The sequence below is a fragment of the Apis laboriosa genome, unplaced genomic scaffold (assembly GCF_014066325.1).
Source record: "Apis laboriosa isolate Shangri-la unplaced genomic scaffold, ASM1406632v1 scaffold28_cov147, whole genome shotgun sequence".
NCBI classification, from domain to species: domain Eukaryota; kingdom Metazoa; phylum Arthropoda; class Insecta; order Hymenoptera; family Apidae; genus Apis; species Apis laboriosa.
The window spans coordinates 6,259-29,146 of NW_025222687.1; the positions used below are offsets into that span (position 1 = coordinate 6,259).

A 22,888-nucleotide genomic window follows, 5' to 3' on the forward strand; every position below is an offset into this window, starting at 1 on the left:
AACATTCTGCTATTCCTTAATAAAGTATAAAGTATTAACTGTTAAAATCGATGTAATATTATATATAATATTGATATTTAAATATCAATTTTTCAAATTGTTTTAAATGTTGAAAATTGATAGTATTATCGATGTTATTACTCTGATTTTGATTGTTTATTCTTCATAGAAAAACAATTATTTTATTATACTTCTTATTATTTATACTATTATACAGGAAATAGTCATCTATAATAAAATATTTTATACATATTTCTAATTTATTTACATTTAAATTTAAATTTAGCTCCAGGAAAATTCATTTATTTTCAAATACATGTTATTTACAAGTGAAAAAAAAAGAAAAGAAAAGAATTTTACAAATAAATTGAACGTTAATTAATTTTTGAAGATATAAAAAGAAATAAGATTAATTAAGTTTTAAAAAGAATAATTGAGAAAAATAATTAAAAGAAAAAAATAATATTTACTTAACGTTTTCAAATTTCAATTAACGAAAAAAAAATTAATCGTAACGTGAATCCGGAAAAATAATTGATTTATAATTATAATCCGTGAACTTGTGCGAATTTGCAAAAATGTAATCGCAATGATAAATACCTAATCCAAATATTATTATTAGAAAGAATTTATTATTAGAAATTAATCGTATAATTTGACAAACTTTATCGCAAAGTTTGAAGAAGGAAAAAAAATTATTTCGTTGATCTCGGTCACAACGATAGCGAAGGCAATGGTTGTCGATAATTTGTAACATCGAAGCACACCCATTAATTGATCCCTTTCGCGGATGAGATAAATGACGATGAACAGGACGAATCTTGATCCCCGAAGGATTTTTTACGAATAACCGTTCTTTTCGCTAGTAAACACTAACGTGACTACGACAAGGCGGACAGTAGGATTATACAGATGGCCGTTGTAGTTTGTACTTGAAAATTCGAATTAGAATCCCTGGACGACATCGATTGCGCCGTATTGTCGATTCTTCGTGGTCGTACTTCGCTGTCGGTGCTTTTTCGTCCATTTGTTGTTATAACATTTTCAGCATCGTTGTAACTATCGCTGCTCGCCCTTCCATAAAGATGTATATCTAAAAAAAAAGTGATTCTTTATATTTGAAATCTTGATAAGATTTTTTTATATTGGAAAAATTGTTATATTCTAAAAATATATTCTTTCGTTTCAATGTATTGTTATTTATACGATTTTAATATTTTACATTCTCAATTGCATTTTTTTTCTGCAAGATAATGTATAGAAACAAAAATGCATGTACTATTAAATATTAAAAAAAAAATATTGATGCGAACTTATATAATATTTTAAAAAAAGTTTTATTGTAATTCGGTATGATAATAAAATTGTAAGTTAGTTTGCTTTCTATGAAATATCACAAATTTCATGTTTAGCACGTATATAACATTCAATTTTTGCATTTTATAAAATGCACTTAGAATTTTAGCACGCTATAGTTTGCTAATAAAAGTAATACTAAATTTATAGTATCTCGTTCAAAATTCATATTAAATTACCTCGATTCAAATCCCGGCTGAATTCTTATAATTTTATGACAATTGAATAAATCGATCACAAATTGTCATCGAATGAGACAAATTGTCATCGAAAGAAAAAAAAATTAATTATATAATTAACGATACAAACGAATATTGATTACTAAACGAGCATTCGGTCCGTGAGAATTTTTGTGGCGATGCGATATTCATAAATATGAATATTACTTACTTATATTTCCGAAAAAAAAGAAAAAAAAAGAAAAAAAAAGAAAAAAAAAGAAAAGCTAGTTTTGGCGCGAGTATTTAAACGAGCATCGACAGTACAATATTATAAAGGATAATTTTTAATTTCTTCGAATCAGTTCTAATCTCATAAAAAATCGTAAAATCGCTAAAAATCGAATTCGATTTCCTTCTTGTTCTTTAAATATAAGAAGATCCATTTAATAAAATTACTCTGATAATCGCATAGAACGAACGATTTGCCAATATCATAAATTTTTAAATTCGTTTTAAGTGATAGATTAGAATCGAAGGGAAGACGAAAACTACGAGAAAGTTTTGCAAACGAAAGATCAGATTACTTTTTCATAGTTGAAGCGACGTAGTAGTTCATAAACCGCGTGGGATTTCATCAAAATCCCGTTGAGAGGGCAGCGTTTGTCGCCTTGGAGATCTATGATGTCGTGCCACGTTGCTGAAAGCTCGTGAGTAAATTTCACGCCTTCTCTCCAACTTTCCCTTCAAAAAGTTTTTCTCTTCCCCTTTCTACGTGCGTAAGTTTGCGCATTACGCCGAGATGATGATTTAATAGGAAATTTCTAAGAGTGGGATATTTATGTGAAATATTATGCTCTCTTCTTCCTCTATTCTAATTCTACAATTAAACTTCTATTTCAATTTGCATCTTCGATTTATATATATTTAATACGTTTTTTTTTTTTTTTTTTTTTTACGATAAAATTCATAAAATCTTAAGAATAAAATTACAGCTATACTTTATATAGTATAACTGAAATGATAATTACTAAACTAAACGTCACAGCAAGTATTTATTTTGATTAAAAGAGAACAAAATGTAAAATTTAGATTTTTTTTACTAAATATTTTTTACGTAGAATGTTAACTGTGCTATTATTGTGAGCGGCAAATTTAATACGATATTTATTTATAAGTTTTCTAACAGTTTTGAAACAGTTGTATGTACGCGGTTGAATATTCAAATTTATTTCGATAATGCCGTAATTGCTGCTTGAATACAGTGATAACGAAATTTCTCGATCGTTACAATGTTTCTCGATCATTCACTGTATTCTCTTTATCTTTTTCGGTATAACATAAAACGAGAAATAATATTTCAAAAAAAAATTTGCAGCAATATATTTTGATCGATGAAAACACTCCTGAGGCAGATATTTACGTAAGTATATATCATACGTGTAAATGAGATCTGTTTCGAGAATGAAAATATTGCTGAAGAAATTTGACATATATATTTACATAGTTTTTCTATATTTCTTTCATAAACTTTTTGATCGGAATATATATATATATATACATTTTTTGTATATGTTTAAATGAAAATAAGTGCGAATTTATTTGCATTAAAAAATTCGAAATAATTTGTAAAAGGGTATATGAATATAATTATGCAATTTTTGAATACAATTTAATTCGATATTGCGATAGAAGAAACGAAGAATCACATGTAATATTAAAGCAATTCATAAAATATAATAGAGATACTTACCATCGGTTCTATGTTCGATGTTAGGCAATGACGAATCAGTTATTTGATACGCACTAGGATCTGCACTGGGTTCTGGTCTTTGTCGTGAATTTTGAATATTTTCAACTACGAATAAAACGATTATTTTCATTTTTATTCTTTTTAGCAATGCGATATAAATACGATTTGTTCTCGTGAAAATGAAAAAAAAAAAGAAGACTGATTCTTTCGAATGAAATGAAAGATATGATAAAGATATGAACTTAATAGATACATATACCTAATTTATAGATGTCGATAATTGTATACAGTTATATATCATACTGTATGAAACGCTAATTATAAACTTGTGTCGATGAAATTTTTATTTCACATCTACCTTCTTCGCTAGTAGTAGGAACTGGAATAGTAGTAGTAGTAGTAGTAGTAGTAGTAGTAGTAGTAGTCGTGGTTCTCGGCTGTGTCGTTGGTGTCGGAATATCTACAAAATATATAATTTTGGATAAAATTTAAGATTTAATAAAGTCTCATCTCCTCTCCTCTCCTCTTCCCTCCTTCTCATTCAAAGTTTTTAAAATAATTATAACATTTAAAAATCGCAATGTATATATCGTAAAAAATTTAAAAATCATTTAAGAAAATAGTAGTAAAAAGTGTTGTAAATGAATTATAAAGTAAAAAGTATACTATACTTACGATAAAGTTTAATACTGCCATCTGTTTCCCCCAAAGAATTTTTTGATATGCATTTATATGTTCCATAATCGGACATTTCCATCGCTAATATCGTGAGTTTCATATGTACTTTGTACACGTTATTCGTGAACGATTGGTTATATTTATCTCCTAAAAATATGAAATAGAAACAATAGATCGATGGATAGAGATTTCATAAAAATGAAAATATATGTGTATTGTAAAAAGTATAATATAATAAAAAATATAATAAATTGAAGAGAAAAATATGAATTTATAACAAATTTTATACAAAAATTAATTATTAAATTAATCATTAAATCAAAACTTGATAAATTTATTTAACAAGCGTTTATATTAGTGATTAAGTGATTTGATGTATACATATTTTTATGAATATTTTATATGTAATGATATTATTTTTATATGAAAAACAATTAATTTTTCAGGTTTCAATTTTTTTTTTCTTTCTTTCTTTTTCAGTATAATATACGAAATAATAATACAAAATATTTTTGTTTAAATGATTAAACATTTAAAAAACTTACATTCAAAGATTTAAAAATTTAAAATCGTTCAAAAATTCAAGACGCGAATAAAATTACCGTTTTATATAAGACTGATTTTTAATTTTAATTTAGCGAGCTTTTCAATAATCGTGATTTTCTTTTTAAGTTTGCATATTCATGCGTTACGATACCCGCGATACTCCGAGAAAACTTTACACGACATTCAACCAAAAATGAAATAAAAATAGTTTTCCACTATGAAAGTTGATCTCACGCTATATAACTCATTAGTGGTTTGTAGGACTTTCCGATGTTGAAATAAGATCAGAGTACTGAAATACATGTATATTATTATAGGATTAATTTGAAACGATGAGCTTATAATCAAGACATTATTTTTATTTTTATCGTACGAAACCAAAAAAAAAAAAAAAAAAAAAAAAAAAAAAAAAAAAAAAAAAAAAAAAAAAAAAATCAAAGGATCGAAGCATTAAATAAAATATTTAAATTTGATATAATATATTTATGTTTTACGATTATACGAAGATAATTTATCTTAGACGAAATGAATGTTTGAAAGAAGAAAAAAAAAAAAAAGATTTTTCATTAAAATAATATTCCCGAAGGATATTTCGAAACAAAAAGAGAAAGAAATTGAAGAAATTGATGAATATCGAGACTACGAGAGAAGGAATTTTGCGCGATTAACGATTCGAGATCTCGCGAGAATGAAGAAAGATTGAAATCCGTAAGTATAACTGGTCCATGGTAAAACAAAATAGTATTTTCTCAGGTAGGGAGAAACTTGGTGACAGATGGAACGTATAGAGAAAAAGAAAAAGTGAGGGGCGGAAAAAGCGAGGGTGAAAAGGGTAGAATGCATTTATGTAGTGGCTCCATCGACCGTAGCAAACGGAAGAGAAAAACTTTCGGTCGGGTTTGAGTTTGAAAAGCAGATGAAAAAGTTTAACGACGTTGAACCGCGTTGCCGAGCATTATCACGCTAGACATGGTTCAATGGATTTTCGGATATAAAATTGCTTCTATGCAAAAAGTTGGAGATACCGATATTTTCCTTCTATTCTGTTTTCCCCATTGAAAAAAAGTGAGAAAAATAACAAAATTATCGAAATTTTCGAGAAAAAAAATGAGAGACACTATAGATAAATAGGAATAGTAAGGTATACGTGTATGCGTACACGTGTATGGATATACGTGTAAGATATACATTGAGGTAAGTTGAAATTGAACTGAAGGATTAAAAAGGAGACAATCGCGCATAAGATGGAAGAAAATCGAAAAATTTGAAGATACTTTCGCATGAGAGGTTCGTTAACTGAAAGTTTCGCTCGGGAATGAATAATAAGACAGCGGACATCGTTTTCCCTCGGTAAACCGCACACGTTACGGGCGAAAAGAGCGTCGCAAAGAGCAGAAGTCATGACAATCACGAGTCATTAAAGTTGTACGCACGGTTGAGCGAAGCCAGGTCCGGAAAACGTCTGGTTTGAGATGGTCGTAAGTGGACTAGGGGTGCGAGTCGTCGTCGTGTTGCGAAAAGGATGGACCAGTTAGGATAGCGGAATGGCAGAGAGGGGTGAAAGGACAGTAATGGCATCGGTAAGTAGCTCCAGGCACGCCACTTTCATATACACAACTTGCTGCTACATCATCAACCGTGCTTTGATTTTGTTCGCACGATATTCCCTCCTATCCAATAACGATCTAAGATTGCATCGTTCCGCGGCAAAATGTTCAGTTACTGATAAATGATCGAATCGAAGGATCTCTAAAAAAATCTCTTTTTTGTTTTCCTTCATTTTTCTTCTTATCCTTCGTCTTTTTTCATTTCGTCGTTTCTTCTTTTCTTCATTCTCCGATTATATAAATAAAAGTTTATATTTTAAAAAATTCGTATTAAGATAATAACATTTAAAAATAAATTTTTTTCAAATTGTACGTTTTATATTTTTTTGTTCATTCAAAGATTGTTCATTCGTATTTCTAACTTACAAAGATTTAATCTCGTATGTGTATTATTAGATTTATAGAAACGGGATTGAAATATTCCGTTATATACAACGCTTTGTATATATACTATATATATATATATATTTGTGACAAAAATTTGCCATGTTTAAATGTATATCTTACGACAATATATCTCCTTAAATCAACTTTAAAAATGAAAAAATAAAGTATATAGAAACATATATGTATATAAAAATTATTATGAAACGGAACGACTATTAATAGCTAATAAAAAGTAGCTAAAATTAGCTTAATGAAATTAGCTATATCCAATTTTTTTGTTAATAGTAAAATATATTTGATATTTAAATTTGATTTCTATCTGAGAAAACAACACGGAATAATTTAATTGATCAATAACTTTGCATACGAGGATCATAACGTTGGCTTTCTTACTGTATTTGCATCACCTAGTCTAGAACAGCTAGACGCATTAATGGATCCAAGAGGATGTATAATATTCCATGTGGTTACTACGCTATACGACCTTCGTGAATATCGTGTCTCGTTATACGAAATAATTACACGGCGAATATGCATTTGTGCTTATTCGTGCCGATAATACTATGATTCTTGTCGAACTTACTTTTATTACAAATATGTATAACGCGATATAAATTTAAACATGAAAAAATTGATCTTTCTTTAACGATGAACGAGAAACAATAAAAGCAAATATATAAAAATATGTAAAAATAGTTTCGAAATATTATGAATCGATTAGATTTTAATATCGTTCTATATTTATCATCGATTCGATTCCTCGAAATAATAAATAATAATAATAACAACAACAACAATAAAATCGAAAACGAAGAATAAATTAACGAAAAACGATCATGCATCATTTAAAAATTATTTTTTAAGTGAAAAAATTTGAAAATCGTTATATAAAACAATAAATAATGGATATTACGCATTGTCACGGAAATGAAAGAGAATAGAACGTTGCGTGAATAATTCTCGCGCGTGAAAAATTTAGTATTAAAGTCTCATTATTCGAAGTAATTATAGTTCTACGTATTTCCGTGTATCCGACTACGACCGTGTTGTTAGACCATTCCAGTAACGTATATATGTGCAATGTGCTGTGCGTACATTCGTTAATAAAACAGCATTAACTATGTTGATCAGTATGGTTCAATCGCTCTTCGGTGAATTATCATGGAACACGTCCATTACAAACGAGCAAAAGCGAAGGTATACGAATTTGTTTCTATGCTAAAGTCTCGTAAAGTATAACGCTCAACTTTTATCACGTTATCGCATTATCTATGTAAATTACTTTCAACCAATATAGATGTATTTACATATATCTGTATTCTTACATCGCAATTTCAGATGCAACCTTTTCCCTTTTTCAATAATAATTTAAATTAAATTTAAAATCAAGACGCTCGAAATTGAAAATCAAACCGATATGCTTGGAACTTATATATTATCCATAAAATTCGATAAAAATTGAATCGAAATAGAGAATAATGTAAAAAGTAAAGAAAAATATCGAGAGAAATATATATATTCGATTCGAAGTACCATTTTTTATAAGTTCGTTGTTTTCCTTCGTCCAATAATTGATCGATTGTGGAAACGCTTCCGAGTTACATTCCAAGATTATTCTTTGTCCCTCTTGCACCCCGATCAATTGATTTTGGATTGAAATCATTGGACTAACTGTAAATATAACAAATATATTAAATTAAACAACATTTAACGCAAAGATAGAAAATTCTATCATAGAGAAAAATACTCACATTGTACCGTAAGCATTATTCTTTTACTGACGGTAGGTGGTATACTGTTCGAAGCTATGCACAAATAGGCACCCATCTGCAATCGATTTATCTTGGTGATATTGAAGATCGAACCCTCGACAATTTTCACTGGAACAAAGTCGAGAAATTTATTTTTTTCGAGTGTTGTTGATTTTATCGTATAACGAAGCGATAAATTGATAATATTAAAAATGAAATTTTTTGTACACGGAGATTGAAACATTACAACTAATTCTATTCGAGTGGTAAAATTTTTGAACGTTAAGAATCATATTCGAGTACAAATATACGAGCGTAATAATAGGTACTCGATGTGCTTCAAAGTTGCAAAACCTTTGCGAAACAAACATACGTTCCAACTACTACGTTTCTCAATGTAACTTTCCAAACTTCTTTTCGCAACAATCGAGTTTAAATCGATAAAATAGCGAAGTTTTTGTAACATCATCCATTGGTTTTAATCGTATCTCAACTTTTTAATTCCATTCTCTCCTTTGCATCATCTTATTCGACAATTGAAATTTGTTTCCACATATAATTGAGTTATGCATACCATAATGAAATAGATATAATCCACCGTATAATCTTCTCGAGTAAACCAAAGCAAGAAATTCGCGACAACCGTTACACCGTTCGTAGCATTTGATGCTTACTTGGATTAAACGGACTGACAAAAAGCCAGAAACGGATGCAGATGCACGAATGAACACGAGGGATTCGGTCAGTTAACATTAATTACGAACACGCTATTACCAATCTTTTTGCTATACGAAATCAACGCTGTTCTTTGTTTCATAAAGGATGACCGACCTGCTAAATGAATCGACGAACAAGTTATCTGTACTATACCTGTATACGGATTTTACACTTGGATTTAGGTAAATTATGTATGAAACATGTATATTTAACGCAAGAAATATTTGCTCTATCAATTGTTATCGATGATTATTGAAACAACTAATTATTACGAATTAGTTGCCACGATATTTTCCAATTTTATGCTCGATATATATTCATTTATTTAAAAATACTTTCGTATTTTCAGATGTCCAACATATTTACATTTTCAATTTTATAATTCATATCTCTGTAAAGATAATTTTATTTATACACTTACACACGATCAATGGCTTTTATTCGTGTATTATACATGCATGTAAGTACGTATATGTTTCGTCGTTAACGTCGTTGATTTTTAGGATCTTAAATGATAATCAAATAAGATGAATTAAAGTAAAATATCATCGATAAGATCGATTCTTTTTTATTCATTTATATTTGTTTATTAGATTTTTATACATCGTAATCGTTTAGAAATATTATTTGAAATTAGCATTTCTTCTTTCGTTGTTGACATTCGTACAAGTCGAAATCATTTCTTTAGTCAGATTTCTTCAAGTTTTCTCGTAAGAATAAAGCTTCTTAAGAATAAAAGCTCAAAATTTATATTTCCGCGTTTCTCAAGTCTCATGGTTTCCGTCCTACTTTCTCTAATCCATTTCCAGTTTATTTTATCGCGTTTCGTTGTTTATCAAAATTGAAATAACAATGGCAATTTATAAATTAGAAAAGTTGTATATTTTTATATAATATGTAAATGTATTGTTTATATGCGTATATAATAGAAGAGATATCAAAGGAACAGAGAAAAGTAGCGAGAGTGAGAAAATAAAATGACAAGTTGAAAAGTATACGAGAGATGGAAAATTGTAACGAGCGTATCACAGAGGCGAAATGTTGGTTAGAAGGATTTCACCTTCTATTTCTGGATTCAGTAGTGTCAATGGCGAATACACTAGTAACCGCACATAGAACATGGTCAGCGGGTGAACGTAAATCTTTTGGTGGAAAACTAAAAGGCGGTCACAGCCGCTGCTCCTGCTCGAATTTTCGATTCTCGTTGAGCTTTGTCTGCCTAAACGCTTAATCTCTGCACAGAACAATTTATGTTATTGAAACGCCTGTCGACTCCACCCTCTGTAATCACTTGCATATACGAGATAAATTGTAAACCACTGACCAAACCACTCGATACACTTCGCGTTTCCATTTTAATTAATTACTTTCCAACTATTGTTACTTTATGAGTTAATTACCAATAACTAGATCATGCTACTACACGTATCTATTTTCATACCTTTTATTCTTCGAACGAAGTAAACGTATCGATGATCTAATAATTTATACTTTTTTAAAATAACGTTATCTAAGAAAACGTATTTAAAAATAAGAAATCTTGCGTATAATTAAATGAACTTTGAATAGTTATTGTAAAAAATCAAGAATTATAAATAAATTTTTCGAATTACGAAGAGTCGCTACATTCGTATTTTCTGTGAAAAGTATCGACGAGTTTTTTTGTTTTTTTTTTTTTTTTTTCCATATTTGTACACAGTTTCCAACAAATAGGTTTCTGTCGGTTTGTCTACAATTTTATTCGCGCATACGAGAATACGAACAAACCACGGTCTACAAGCGAAAAAAAACTATGGTCCGTAATTCGAGAAATATATATATATATATAAAATGTATATAAAATGAAGAGAGGAGGTACCGAGTACATTCGAGAAAAGTGTGTGTGCAAATAAGCAAGTAGAATTGGATGATCAAAGCTACGATTTAATTCGATTTAGAGTTGTCCAATGAAACCGCGCTGATATCGTGTTTACACTTTTTAGATATTTTATTGTCATTTCGGTGCATTTCAAAGATACACGACATCTAACCATGGCTGAAAAGCAAGCTGAACTAATTTTTCCTAAAATGTATAAACGATTTCTCGGTTATCGTCATACAAATCTATGCGATCTTTGATCTCCTCTTTGTTTAACGTCAAAACTGTCTTCGTGTACTATGTATAATATAAATAAATTAAATTAATCATAATTGTTAAAAAAAAAGATGCTCAATCTCGTGTAATCAATTTTATTCAAATTAATTTTTAATTAAAATGATTAAAGATATTTCTCTTTTTTAAATAAAAAAAAATAATGTCTCTCTTTTTTTTAAATAATATAATATAATATAAATAATTAAAAGACATAAAAAATAATATCTGTTATTTTATTAAGATTGTGTAAATTAATTAAATTATTAATTAAAAAAATTTTACTTATTCCAACTATTCTCGACGAAAAAATTTTAAAATATGGAAAGCATAATGAAGCATTTTTGAAGTTAATAAAAATTCTTTTATATTTTAAATCGTTTTTTTGTTTCATAATTGTTTTATATACATTTTCATTGTGATAGTTTTTAAAAACTAGACAGAATATTATTGCGAATACTCGTCGCAATGATCCGAACTTCGATTCAATTTCAACTCTATCATGAGATAAATAAAAATAATATGCGATATATTGAAAAATATTATTTAAATAATAATAATAGTAATTAAGAAGTTATCGTTGATAAAACTTTTAAAAAAGAATTTTAACGATAAAATTTTTCTTCTTTTCGATAATATATTTTTTGGTCCGCGTGATCGCAGAAAAATATATGTATATGTGGGAAAAAAATCGATAGAAATATTTTTGGTAGATACATATTTGTCTAGGCGAGTATTACAAAGGCTGGCATATACGGGAAGACGTTTAAAATACAAGAGACATTTTTCTTGCCATAAGACAGGGTAGGCAGTTTCCGGCGGAAGAACAGGATACAGGCAACAGTTTTCGATGCGGTGAAAAGACAAAAGAGTGATAAATCGTTACCACGTCTCGCGAATAAAGTGTTTGCAACGATTCGTGTGCGAATCAGAACGTTCGTATTACTTGGTGTTATTGTGCGAAACATGCGGACCATGTATTTCATCCTAACGTCATCGGTATGGCAATGGTGCAGGTGCAACATGGATAGGATCGTTGTATCACGCATCATACTCGCTAAATAAGTTTGAAAGCCACCAGCGATAAATTTTCATTCTACGTTCATCGTACGTCATATATTTCTTAACCTTCTATCGACCGTTCATATAAATGCGTTTCGGAAACATTTCTTTAAACGCATATATTGTGTAAAAACAAGTTAATAAATAATTCATAGAAATTCGAATAATCGAACGCAAGCAAAAAATATAATACAAAGAATATTTCTAATTGAGAAAAAAGAAAGAAAAAAAGAAAAATCGTTTTGTTATACATGTAACAAAATTACCTCGAATGTTAACAAATTTTTTTTACATTAACATTAGTCTGTATCTGTACGGTATATGTATGTTAGAAGAAGTTAAATTCTTTTATATTTTAATATTTTATGTTCGATCAATGCAAATTTAATAATATATATAATATATACTACAAAAAATATATCGATATTAAATAAAAATATACCAATATCAATATGAAAGCATATTGCGAACATAAAAAGCAAAATAAAATGATATATGAATTAATATATATATATATGTGCAAGAAATTTGTGAATATTCTAAATACATTAGATTTGCATGTATGCAATTTTCTCGTAAAAATTTCCTCTTGTAAAAATATAGTGAGATCTAATCTCAGTATGAAAAGAATTACTCCTTCTATCTAAAATCCATCAATCTTCGAGAATAATATTCGTTTAACCATTGTCACATATTTTCGTAAAATATTTTAGTAATAATTTAACTATACTCGCATATCTGAATAAGAGAATAATATTGATAAATCATTAAAAAAAAAAAAAAAAAAAAAACAAATAGAAGATAAAAATTCTGAAAAATTTATTTGAAACAAAAAATATGTTTAAACGTAATGTATTGGGGGAATTAATGGGCAAAATTATATTAGATAAGTATTATTATGTTATAATACGTCAAATGTACAGCTTTTAATCTTTTATTTATGTTAAAAAATAATAAAATTATTATAAATATAAATGTTTTATTTAATCTATTTTATTCGTTATATGGGAAATGATAGTATAATTTTTATTCTTTTCTTTGTATTTTAATTTGAATTAAATTTTTTGTTATTTATATAATTCGATTAATTCGATCGAATCTTTTTTGTTTTATTTTACTTATTGTCTTTTCATTTTTTTACGATATATATATATATATAGATGTCGGTCAGTATTTACCTTCTTTTCCATTCTCGAGAAATATAGTTTCTCCATCTTCTCGCCTCCACGTAATATTTGGTGTTGGAGATCCTTTAGCAGCACAACGTAATGTCACATTGCTACCTTCTCTGACTATTATGTCCGTGCTTGTCATATAATCTAAAATATCGGGCGGAACTGAAAATAGAAATTGAATAATCGTGTCACCATCATTTTCTACGATATATCTCATATTTAAATTTTTTTTTCCTTATTAATTTGTCTTTTTATCAACTTGAATCTGTTTAATATAAATGGTAATTGATAGATGTTAAGAGAATAAATAAATTTAAAAATTGAAACAACAACAGGACAAGGATAAATTTTATGTTTTTACATGGGGATCTGCGAAGAATGAATCTACGTGTATATATGTATATATATAAAATATACGTATACAAAGATAATAAACATTTTATTCCAGTGAATGAAAGTTTATACGCATAAAAGTATACGTATACATTATTTTTAAAAATCCGTCAAGACCAAGAACGTATTTTTGTATCGTATCGTTCAACTACTTGGTTATTCATTTTATCTTTTTCCTCATCTCTTTACGTTTGTTCCATATACTTGTACCAAAACAGTTTATTTAAAATATAAAAGATTAAAAATTTTGATCAAGTTTCCTTCCTAGTAATATAAGTCAAGTCCTCTTACAATCTTCTTTCATGTCTTCATCATTCCGTGATTAAATTTTTTAGAATAATATCTCTATTTTTTATTGAACAAGCGATACTACTATATATATATATATTTTAAACATTCTGCGTAATATGTGATGCACGGACTTTCAACTTTCAACATCTAATTTCCGCAACACTTGGAGCGAGCAGGCGTCGTCTGGAGTTTGTCCGTTGGAAAACCATACCATTCGTAAAATTTCTATTCAACCTGTGTCATAAATTAGTCGAAAGCGAAACAGCATCGGCTTATCTGTTTTCGATCGCTCTTAAAAATATCCAGCCGCGTTGAGGCGTAATTATGTAAAAACGAAGAAAAAAAAGATAAAATAAATCAAAATAATAATAACGTAATAATAATCGTAAAATATCATTAGCACGGACAATTCAGATATTGGTCGATATTTTCAAATAAAATAATTATAAATATATTTTTAATTCAACGTGAAATTTTTCAGGTGGATGAAAATTATTGATTAGCAGATTAGATGTTAGATATATAACGTAATGATCAACCAACCTACGACATCCAAATAACCGGTTTGACTCTTCATTGGATCGGTATTTATCTGGCACATATAAGCACCTCGATCGGATTCGGTCACATCGCGTATATGTAAATGCCATGTCTTGCGTTCGGTATGCGTTACTCCGATTCTATGATTCTTTGTTATCACATGATTCGCTATCGTTAGAATAGTTTGTGTATCCACACGCAACCATGCTACCTGAAAAAGAAAATACGAGATAAAAATGTAAGCAAAAATTTATCTAAAATTTATATTTGCGAATATAACGAAGTTTGATTTGAATTTTATTTCTTTCTTAAAATATTATTTTATAAATGAAATTGAAACGAAACAAGAAAACGCGTTAAACGTAATATACGTATTATGCATGTAAGTTCGTCAAAGTATGTAGCAATTAACATCGACGGAACGTAACGCAAAGTCGGATTAAAAACAACAATATTACAAGTAAACGTTTAAATACGTATATCCGTTCGATTATTTAATATTTGTTACGTTTGTTACGTTGAAATATTTAAACGTTTGTAACGATTTATTATAGCATTTTCATCTATCTATATATGCGTTTTCGCATAAATTTTCTTTCCACAACCACAACACACCTGTTTGAATAATGGTAACAAACATATATAGGATCGATACAACAACAACAACGACCAATCCTGATTTATCGGTCTTCGTTATCGTGCAGTCAGGATAATTAGAACGCGACTAAGAGTAAGAATTCAGCCAGCAAAAATTTTCCTCTACGGAGAGAAAATTCTCCCGTTTTTTTCAGAAAATCCCTTCTTTAATCATTCCTGGATGTATCCTACTTTTTCTTCGATTTTTCCGTTCTTTTGTTTATTTACCTCATTACTCGTTTCTTAGTTTTTTATTTTTCTCGTGTTTCCTATCCAATTACTTGGTTACTTGGATTTATTTATTTTGAAATTTCTTCTCTTTAAAAATGGAAGAAATACGCTTATCTTAAAATTGAATCGATCAATATAAAACAAAGTGAATATAGATACGCACACAGAGTGTTAATATTCATTAATCAAGTTTATTGTTAAATTCCATTAAATTGTTAATTTAAATGTAAATACTTATATATTTGTGTATGTGTGTGTGTATTATATATGTGAGGTAATATAAAATGAAAGGGAGAGAGATTTTAATAGATTATTTAAACGATCGTTTCAATGGGGAAAACTTTGATTTAATAAAATAATTATCTGATTTTTATATCATAGTATATAAAATTAATGATCGAATTTCATAAAACGATAAAACCATATTGTAATTATCTACATATTGTATTTAAATATATTTGATATCAAAGGATAAAGAGAAATTATTTTATTTTTCCATTATATTAGTCAAGAGTACAATACATGTTTCGATGAATTGGGAGAATTTCTGAAAGCATTGTACGTTCGAATAGTAACAATAGTAATGCATTCGTTGTATTTAATCAAGCGTCGAACAATCGTGCACGTTGAATTAACTGAACGTCACACCCACGAATCATCCACGTTCTGTATGACCACGAGCCTGGATAAAATGGTTGTCGTTTGAGAGTAAGAGACATCATTTCTCTTTAGTAACTGGTCCCTTGTCTCCCTCAATGTCCATCGCAATATCTTTGTACAAATCATCTTGAAATTTAGTTTCTTTCTATATATACAACTTATATAAGTTGTTTCATTTACAAATATTATATGCTATCGACGCGATTTAATGAAATTTATTTTTCCTCGTTTTTATCAATCTTGATTCCGAAAATGAAATATTTTATTTATGATCTTTTCCTATTTTACGAGGTCTAAATATATTTTGGTAAGTATTTTCTTTTTTTTTTCTAAATTATTTCCTTTAACTCGTTAATTATTACTAGATAATTATTTTTGTTTTTTATATTGTCAATAACACTCGTCGATGTAATAATAATAATAAGACTTTTTATAAAGAAATTCAATATCGATATAGGATGCAGAATTGATGATGTTGGGAAGTATTTTTCATTATTTAAGAAAATTTTAAAAATTCATATGTGTATATTATAATAAAAATACATTGTATTTTTAACGATAATTAAATCTTTCTATTAAATTTAAAACAAGATACGTAACATTTATTCAATGTTGCTTGATATTCGCTATCATATTATTACGTTATAGTCAAATTATATTTTTAATTAAACGTTTGTTTTTGATCTAACATTCCTAAAATATCATAAACTTTATATACGTATAGTGATTAACATAATTTCTATCTTTTCTATCGAAAAATTATTTTCAATTGTCTCTTTGAGTAAATTACAACGTCTCTTAAAAAATTTAATATGGAATTAATTAATTAATATAGTAAAATACATTCATATTTAGAAATATATGACAAAAATATCTTTGAACTTATATCACACTATATATAATATCTTCAAAATACAGAAGCTTAACCAACAGGATGTACCACGTCCCATTTTGTAAATTCTCGTTCTCGACTAATTAAAGCGTTCGTTCTCTTTAGAACCATTTCAATTTTACGAGGGCGTACGTATTTTTTTCTCTTTTTTTTGTTTAAACATTTTGTTCGTCGACTAGCACCAGTTCCTTACATTAAAACGGAGAAAAAAAAAAAGAAAAAAAAAAAAACAGAGAGGGAACGAAAAAATGCATAGAAAATTCAAATTCCAATTCGAACAGTGAATAGAGACATCATTGGAATTTAGTTACTACGCGATTCGTTCTCTTACAATTACACGTCTATTCATATCCTACGCGTTTCATACCCTAAGATTTTCCAGACATTACACGATTCCTATTATGTAATTCCTGCTACGTCTGCTTATTCTCTTTCGTAGCGAAAGACAAAGGATCTTAATACCTTAAGCTTTGTTTCCCATAACTTTTTCAACGAATTCTTCAAAGAAAATCATAATTCGAATCTGTTAGTTATAATGAGAATATATTTTTAACACGCGATATTATTCTCTTGTTAAGTATTTCGATATATATGAATCGAAATAATGAATATATGAAAATAATCGTTAGTCGAATGTCGGTGGAAATAATTGTGGAATCGTGAATACGTGAATGAATTACCTCAAAGTCAATCTGTAAGTTAAAAATGATTGTTAAGACTTGGAAATATGACGATACGTGTGAACGAAAATGAATCGAATATCATCTTTCCTCGTGTGGGCAACTGTAACGGGGAACAGAGCAGTGCTATTTTTCTTCTTTTTTTTTTTTTTGGCAATCGTTACAAAGAAACCGTCGAAACCGACGCGTGTAACGTAAATACGCGTAAATAATTTCTCTTTTAAAAAACGTTTTTCTTCTTTATTCCGATATTTTAAGTTATTCGCGATTATGCAAGTGTGCGAGAGTGTATTAATCATTTTCATAATAATAATAAAACTCGTATCCTAGACGTTAACGCAAAGGTTAGTAAAATTCAATTTATAGCAATTCATTGCATGTATTCATTTATGTAAATGCTACATTGCTTAAGCGTCATCAAAATGTCGCGATGTACGATTGATTTGAAAATTGTTCGTAATAGAATGTTAATATTTGCTATAAACGAAACATTCAACAATTACGTATTGTACGATATTTTTATATCATTTAATAACGTAAAATAAATTATCGTTGTAAAATTGTCGAGAATAGATTATTTTAAAAAGATTCAATCCGAGTATTTCCAAAATATGGAATATGATGGAAAGACGTGATTTTGAAAAATATTAAAAGAATGCTATTTTGCTGCATCGATATCATTCATTATAAAATTTAAACGAAAGAGTTGAATCACATCGCTTAATTGATGTAATCGTTGGTCGTATGTCGAAACAAAAGAAATATCTTATTATATCTTATATTTATACTATTATGAGACGGGAAATATTGGAAAATATTGGAAAATATCGAAAAATTGATAGCAAAACGTAACGTGATTATCATGTTGAACGTGGTCCAACAGGTATGTTACGTTCTCATTGAATTATTACATTACCTGTGTAACGTGCAAAAATAAGATAGGATACGAGTGAATCGAAACGAAAACGGTAAGTGAAAATAAATTTATTTAGATTGAAAATGTAATTTGATATAGTGATGAACGAATGGTTCAAAAACAATCGGTAAAATGGGTAAGCTGATAATGGAAGCAGTTTTGTCCATTGTCCTAGATATGCGTACGTACTGCGTATATACATGTTAGTTCCGTTTGGCGCACGATATCACATTTCATTTCCTCCGGGTTATTTAATTTTCCATATTCCGCAAGTTTATTTTCTTTTGTTTTACCAGATCTTACAAGATCTTTTTATAAAATATCTTTTTCCACTAATATCATTATTTACAACGATAATATCGTACAAAAATTACCAAAATACGTAATTGTGAATGTTCCTTTTGCGATCAATTAACGATTCATTATTTTTCAAAAACAAAGAAAAATAATTTTTCATTTCGTGAAATTAATTTTGTAGTTCGAAGTATAGTTTATTTTCATTTATCAAATATGATAATGATAAATAACGCGAGAGAAAAGAAATATATTTATATATTATAAAAATGAATTAATATTATAAAATTGAAGTAAATAACAAAGTTTGATCAAGTTTGATCGAATGTTACAAATTGGATTATTTTTTCACTAAAATTGAACTTTTCCTATCATACTATGCGAGTGGAGAAAACTTTTCATTTCCTTGTCGTTATTTATTTCTGATCGAATGCTTTTCCAATTAATCTTTTTTTATAATATCGATAGTTTGTTGTCGAAAGAAAATAACAAGATTCCGAGTCAATCTCGAGTTTTAACCTTTTCTTAACTTCGTATGTGTATAAGAATATTCGTGCGTCTCTTTATAAATGAAAAAACTGATGATGTCGTGAGACAAAGTTAAACGATACGAAATATATAAGAAGGAAATAGAAGAAAGTATATTTTTAAATGAAATTTATATTACGTTTTTATAAACGTTTCTGTACAAAATGTAAAAGAATACAATCATTATGTATCTTTTCTTTTTTAGATGTAAATTAAACGAAACGTTCAAAATATAGATGCGTTAAAAATTGTAAATAACACGATTAATCGTTTAATCGTTTTGTAAGGCTCGAAACTATTTCTTTTTTCTTTTTTAATCGCTTTCTTTGTTTTTCGAGTTCGTTACTCGAAATAATTATCAGTTTCACGGAACTTTTTAATTAAATTTGTGATCAGAAAATCATTCTTTGTACGATCGATTTTGCTGCTTCTTCAACGATAAAACGCTTTACTACAGTGATTTGAAATAATTTCCTTTTAACGAGTTTTATTGAACTTAATAAATAGAAAGTTTAATATCATTTTTTTTATTTAAAACTAACGAAACGTTTAATTTTTCCTATCTTTAACGATCGCAAAATTGCAAAATTCAAATGAACGTTATTCGTTATCGATAACGTTCGATAGAAAATCTAATTTGATACGCTTATTCGAACGTAAAGATAACTCGATTACAACGATTGACAATAATTTGTACGTGTGGCCGTTCGAATTCGACCAGACTTGTCGATTCTAATCGTAATTTCAGAGATTCGAGATATGAAATTAATTCTCATCAAAATCGAAAGTAATCTCCTACGCTTAATGCGCTATTACAATTGAAATAATTATGATATTATATTCTAATACGATGTGAAAATTCAAACTGATAATGATCGAGAATTTGAAACGAATAGTACAGATATAATAATATAGATATCGAAGAACGTTTAAATCTAAACTTTATAATATACGATGCAATAATTTATTACTCGCAATATTCATCCGAAAAATATTCATCCGTAGATGTGAAATTAAGATCTAGATTATTCTAATCTAATTTATTAGTCTAATAAAAAAAGTTCAAGATCCATCGCGATAAACGAAATATAATAGATTTACAGTTTTCTTCGTAGAGTTTCTTCTTCCTTTATATTACGAAACTTTTCACGCGATTTTTCTCAATTCACGGTTATTCGTTTACTTCTATGTATACGAACCGTATACATACGTACGTATATCGTGCTTATATCGTATTACATCTTTTTATTCTATGATAAGTACATAAAGAAATAAATGTATTATCTTTTAGAGTTGAAAAATTTTTCATAATTGAATACTATTTCTTCGAGATGATAAAAGATGATTCAAAAGTGCATAATAACAATTGTATTATTTCATCGAAATTAATTGTTAATCGTATGGTTAAAAATCAAATACTTATATCAGTTTTAATCATCCAATTATAACGAAACAAATTATTTTGCGCGTGATAAATTATTTACCTTTATATCAAATGTAATTCGAGCGAGCAAATTTAATCTCAAATTAATTTTAACGAAAGATGATTTTAAATACGTTTCGACATGACGATGGTGACGATGATGATAATGATGATGATGAAATGACAACAATTGTAAAATTTGTCGTTTCGAACGAAAACGATTTTCTCGCAAACGCTAATTCTAAACATTGAAAGATTGAGATTTCGTAAGAAATATAGCCGGATTTTCGACATTTGAAATATCATTACACCCGTTATCTTCTTCCTACTTTTTCCTACATCGCCAAGTAACAAATGTTCCGTATATAACTCATAGTCGATTCTGTTACACTTTCTTATTTGGCCGGTATGTAGTAGGTGTGCTGCTAGGATGATAAGTCGACAAACGAAGTCGGCGAATAAAAACTGTTCCTATTTCCACAGCAGAGGATGGGAGGGAGGGATAACTTCCGGTCTGACTCCCGACCGCGATAGAAAGAAGACGTATATTTCTTCGTGGGTTAGACGGATAGATCGACCGACTATCGGATAATTAAATTCCTCGTGCACCACCACATTCTGAATATTTAATCCACCTGCGTGTGAATTTTTTTTTTTTTTTTAACAAGTCACTGAGAAATATGCTTCGTTTGATTAAAATATCTTAAAAAAAATGTTCAACTATAATTAAAAGTATAATTAAATCTTATTTTTTTTTTTTTTTTTTTTAATATTTAGGACATACTTACGTTCTACGTTTCCGTTATATCAACGTTCTGTATACGGTGTATATATATGGATAGAAAATATGACGTCGCGCGAAGAAGAAAAATGTATCATCAGTGAATACAATAATGACATGATATAATTTAGCGCATCTTTCGAATTAAGCATAGAACAAATTACATCAATACTAAGCATAGTAAAAAACGACATCGTGAAAGAAAGCGTTTCCAACGATTTAAACGGATTATAATTATCGATTATCATTCTCGCTTTTTGAACAACGAGGAAAGAGAGTTTTAGAATATCGATATAATTCCCGATTCATTACGAAACGCGTTGCGAAATATTTTCCGACTCTTCGATCTTATCGTTGCAACGAAACAAATTAGATTCTCGTTAAAATTATTTATTTCCCATTAAATGCAATTAAATTCCAGCAAATGAATTAAAGTTAAAGAACTTTTGAATTTTATGAAAATTTTATGCAAAAAAGTGAAACTGCGTTTAAAATAGTTACCATATGTCAGTTACAATGCTTTTGTGAAATAAAGAAACAAATAGAAGTTAAGTAGAATAAATCAAGTTTTTCACCGGTTGGATAAAGAAAACGTACAAAAAAAACGTATAAAGAAAACGTCGAACGTAACGTAACGTGTTGAACGAAATATTTGCATCGAAATAGGAGACAAACATAGCGATTAACTTATTCTTCGTGATCTTGGAATAATCTAAATCCTAATAAATGAACGCAATCACCGGGAGAATATCGATTAATTATCGATGAGCAAATATCGATAATAATACTGACGTGATAACAATATATTGTCTGCAATATATTGTTTGTGTTAATCTGTTAACTCAGATTAGTAATCGAATAATAAAAAGTCAAAGATAAATATTAAATACGATCGAATATCATTTCTATTCGTGACATAATTATTTGAATTGATTTTATTAATGATAATGATTAATTAATTTACAACTTGTTTTATCATCGAAGAAAAATAATTTACTTATTCGTTATTTACACGTTCCGTCAAATTCTTTTTTTATTTTTTCTTTCTTTTTTCTCTTTTCTTTATTTTCATTTCTTCGTAATAATATGCATTTTTGTCGTAGATAATAATTACCGTTAAGAATGATTTCTTACGATGTATCTATTCTATCGATATTTTACGGAAATTTGTAATATTAAACGTAATTATTCTCACGATTGTTCGTCATACATTTGAAACGAATCGATAAAATTTTTGAAAATAAATCTTAACGTAACGTGGAACGCTGTTAGCTGCAATTATCGATATATTTTTGGCAAAGT

At 28.3% G+C, this 22,888-nt stretch overlaps 1 protein-coding gene across 5 annotated transcripts in view; it reads right to left on the reverse strand.

The window, feature by feature from the left end:
* Nucleotides 1–484: 484 nt before the first annotated feature.
* Nucleotides 485–22,888, reverse strand: part of LOC122714275 (zinc finger protein Noc-like) — a 173,940-nt gene continuing 151,536 nt past the window's right edge. For all 5 annotated transcript variants that reach the window (XM_043935484.1, XM_043935482.1, XM_043935479.1 and 2 more), the window contains 8 exons: nt 14,549–14,756; nt 13,325–13,483; nt 8,237–8,365; nt 8,019–8,156; nt 3,943–4,092; nt 3,626–3,727; nt 3,268–3,372; nt 485–1,093 (listed from right to left, as the gene is read on the reverse strand). In XM_043935484.1, the coding sequence (XP_043791419.1) occupies nt 882–1,093; nt 3,268–3,372; nt 3,626–3,727; nt 3,943–4,092; nt 8,019–8,156; nt 8,237–8,365; nt 13,325–13,483; nt 14,549–14,756 (1,203 nt within the window). In that variant the 3' untranslated portion in view covers nt 485–881. The remainder of the gene's footprint in view (nt 1,094–3,267; nt 3,373–3,625; nt 3,728–3,942; nt 4,093–8,018; nt 8,157–8,236; nt 8,366–13,324; nt 13,484–14,548; nt 14,757–22,888) is intronic.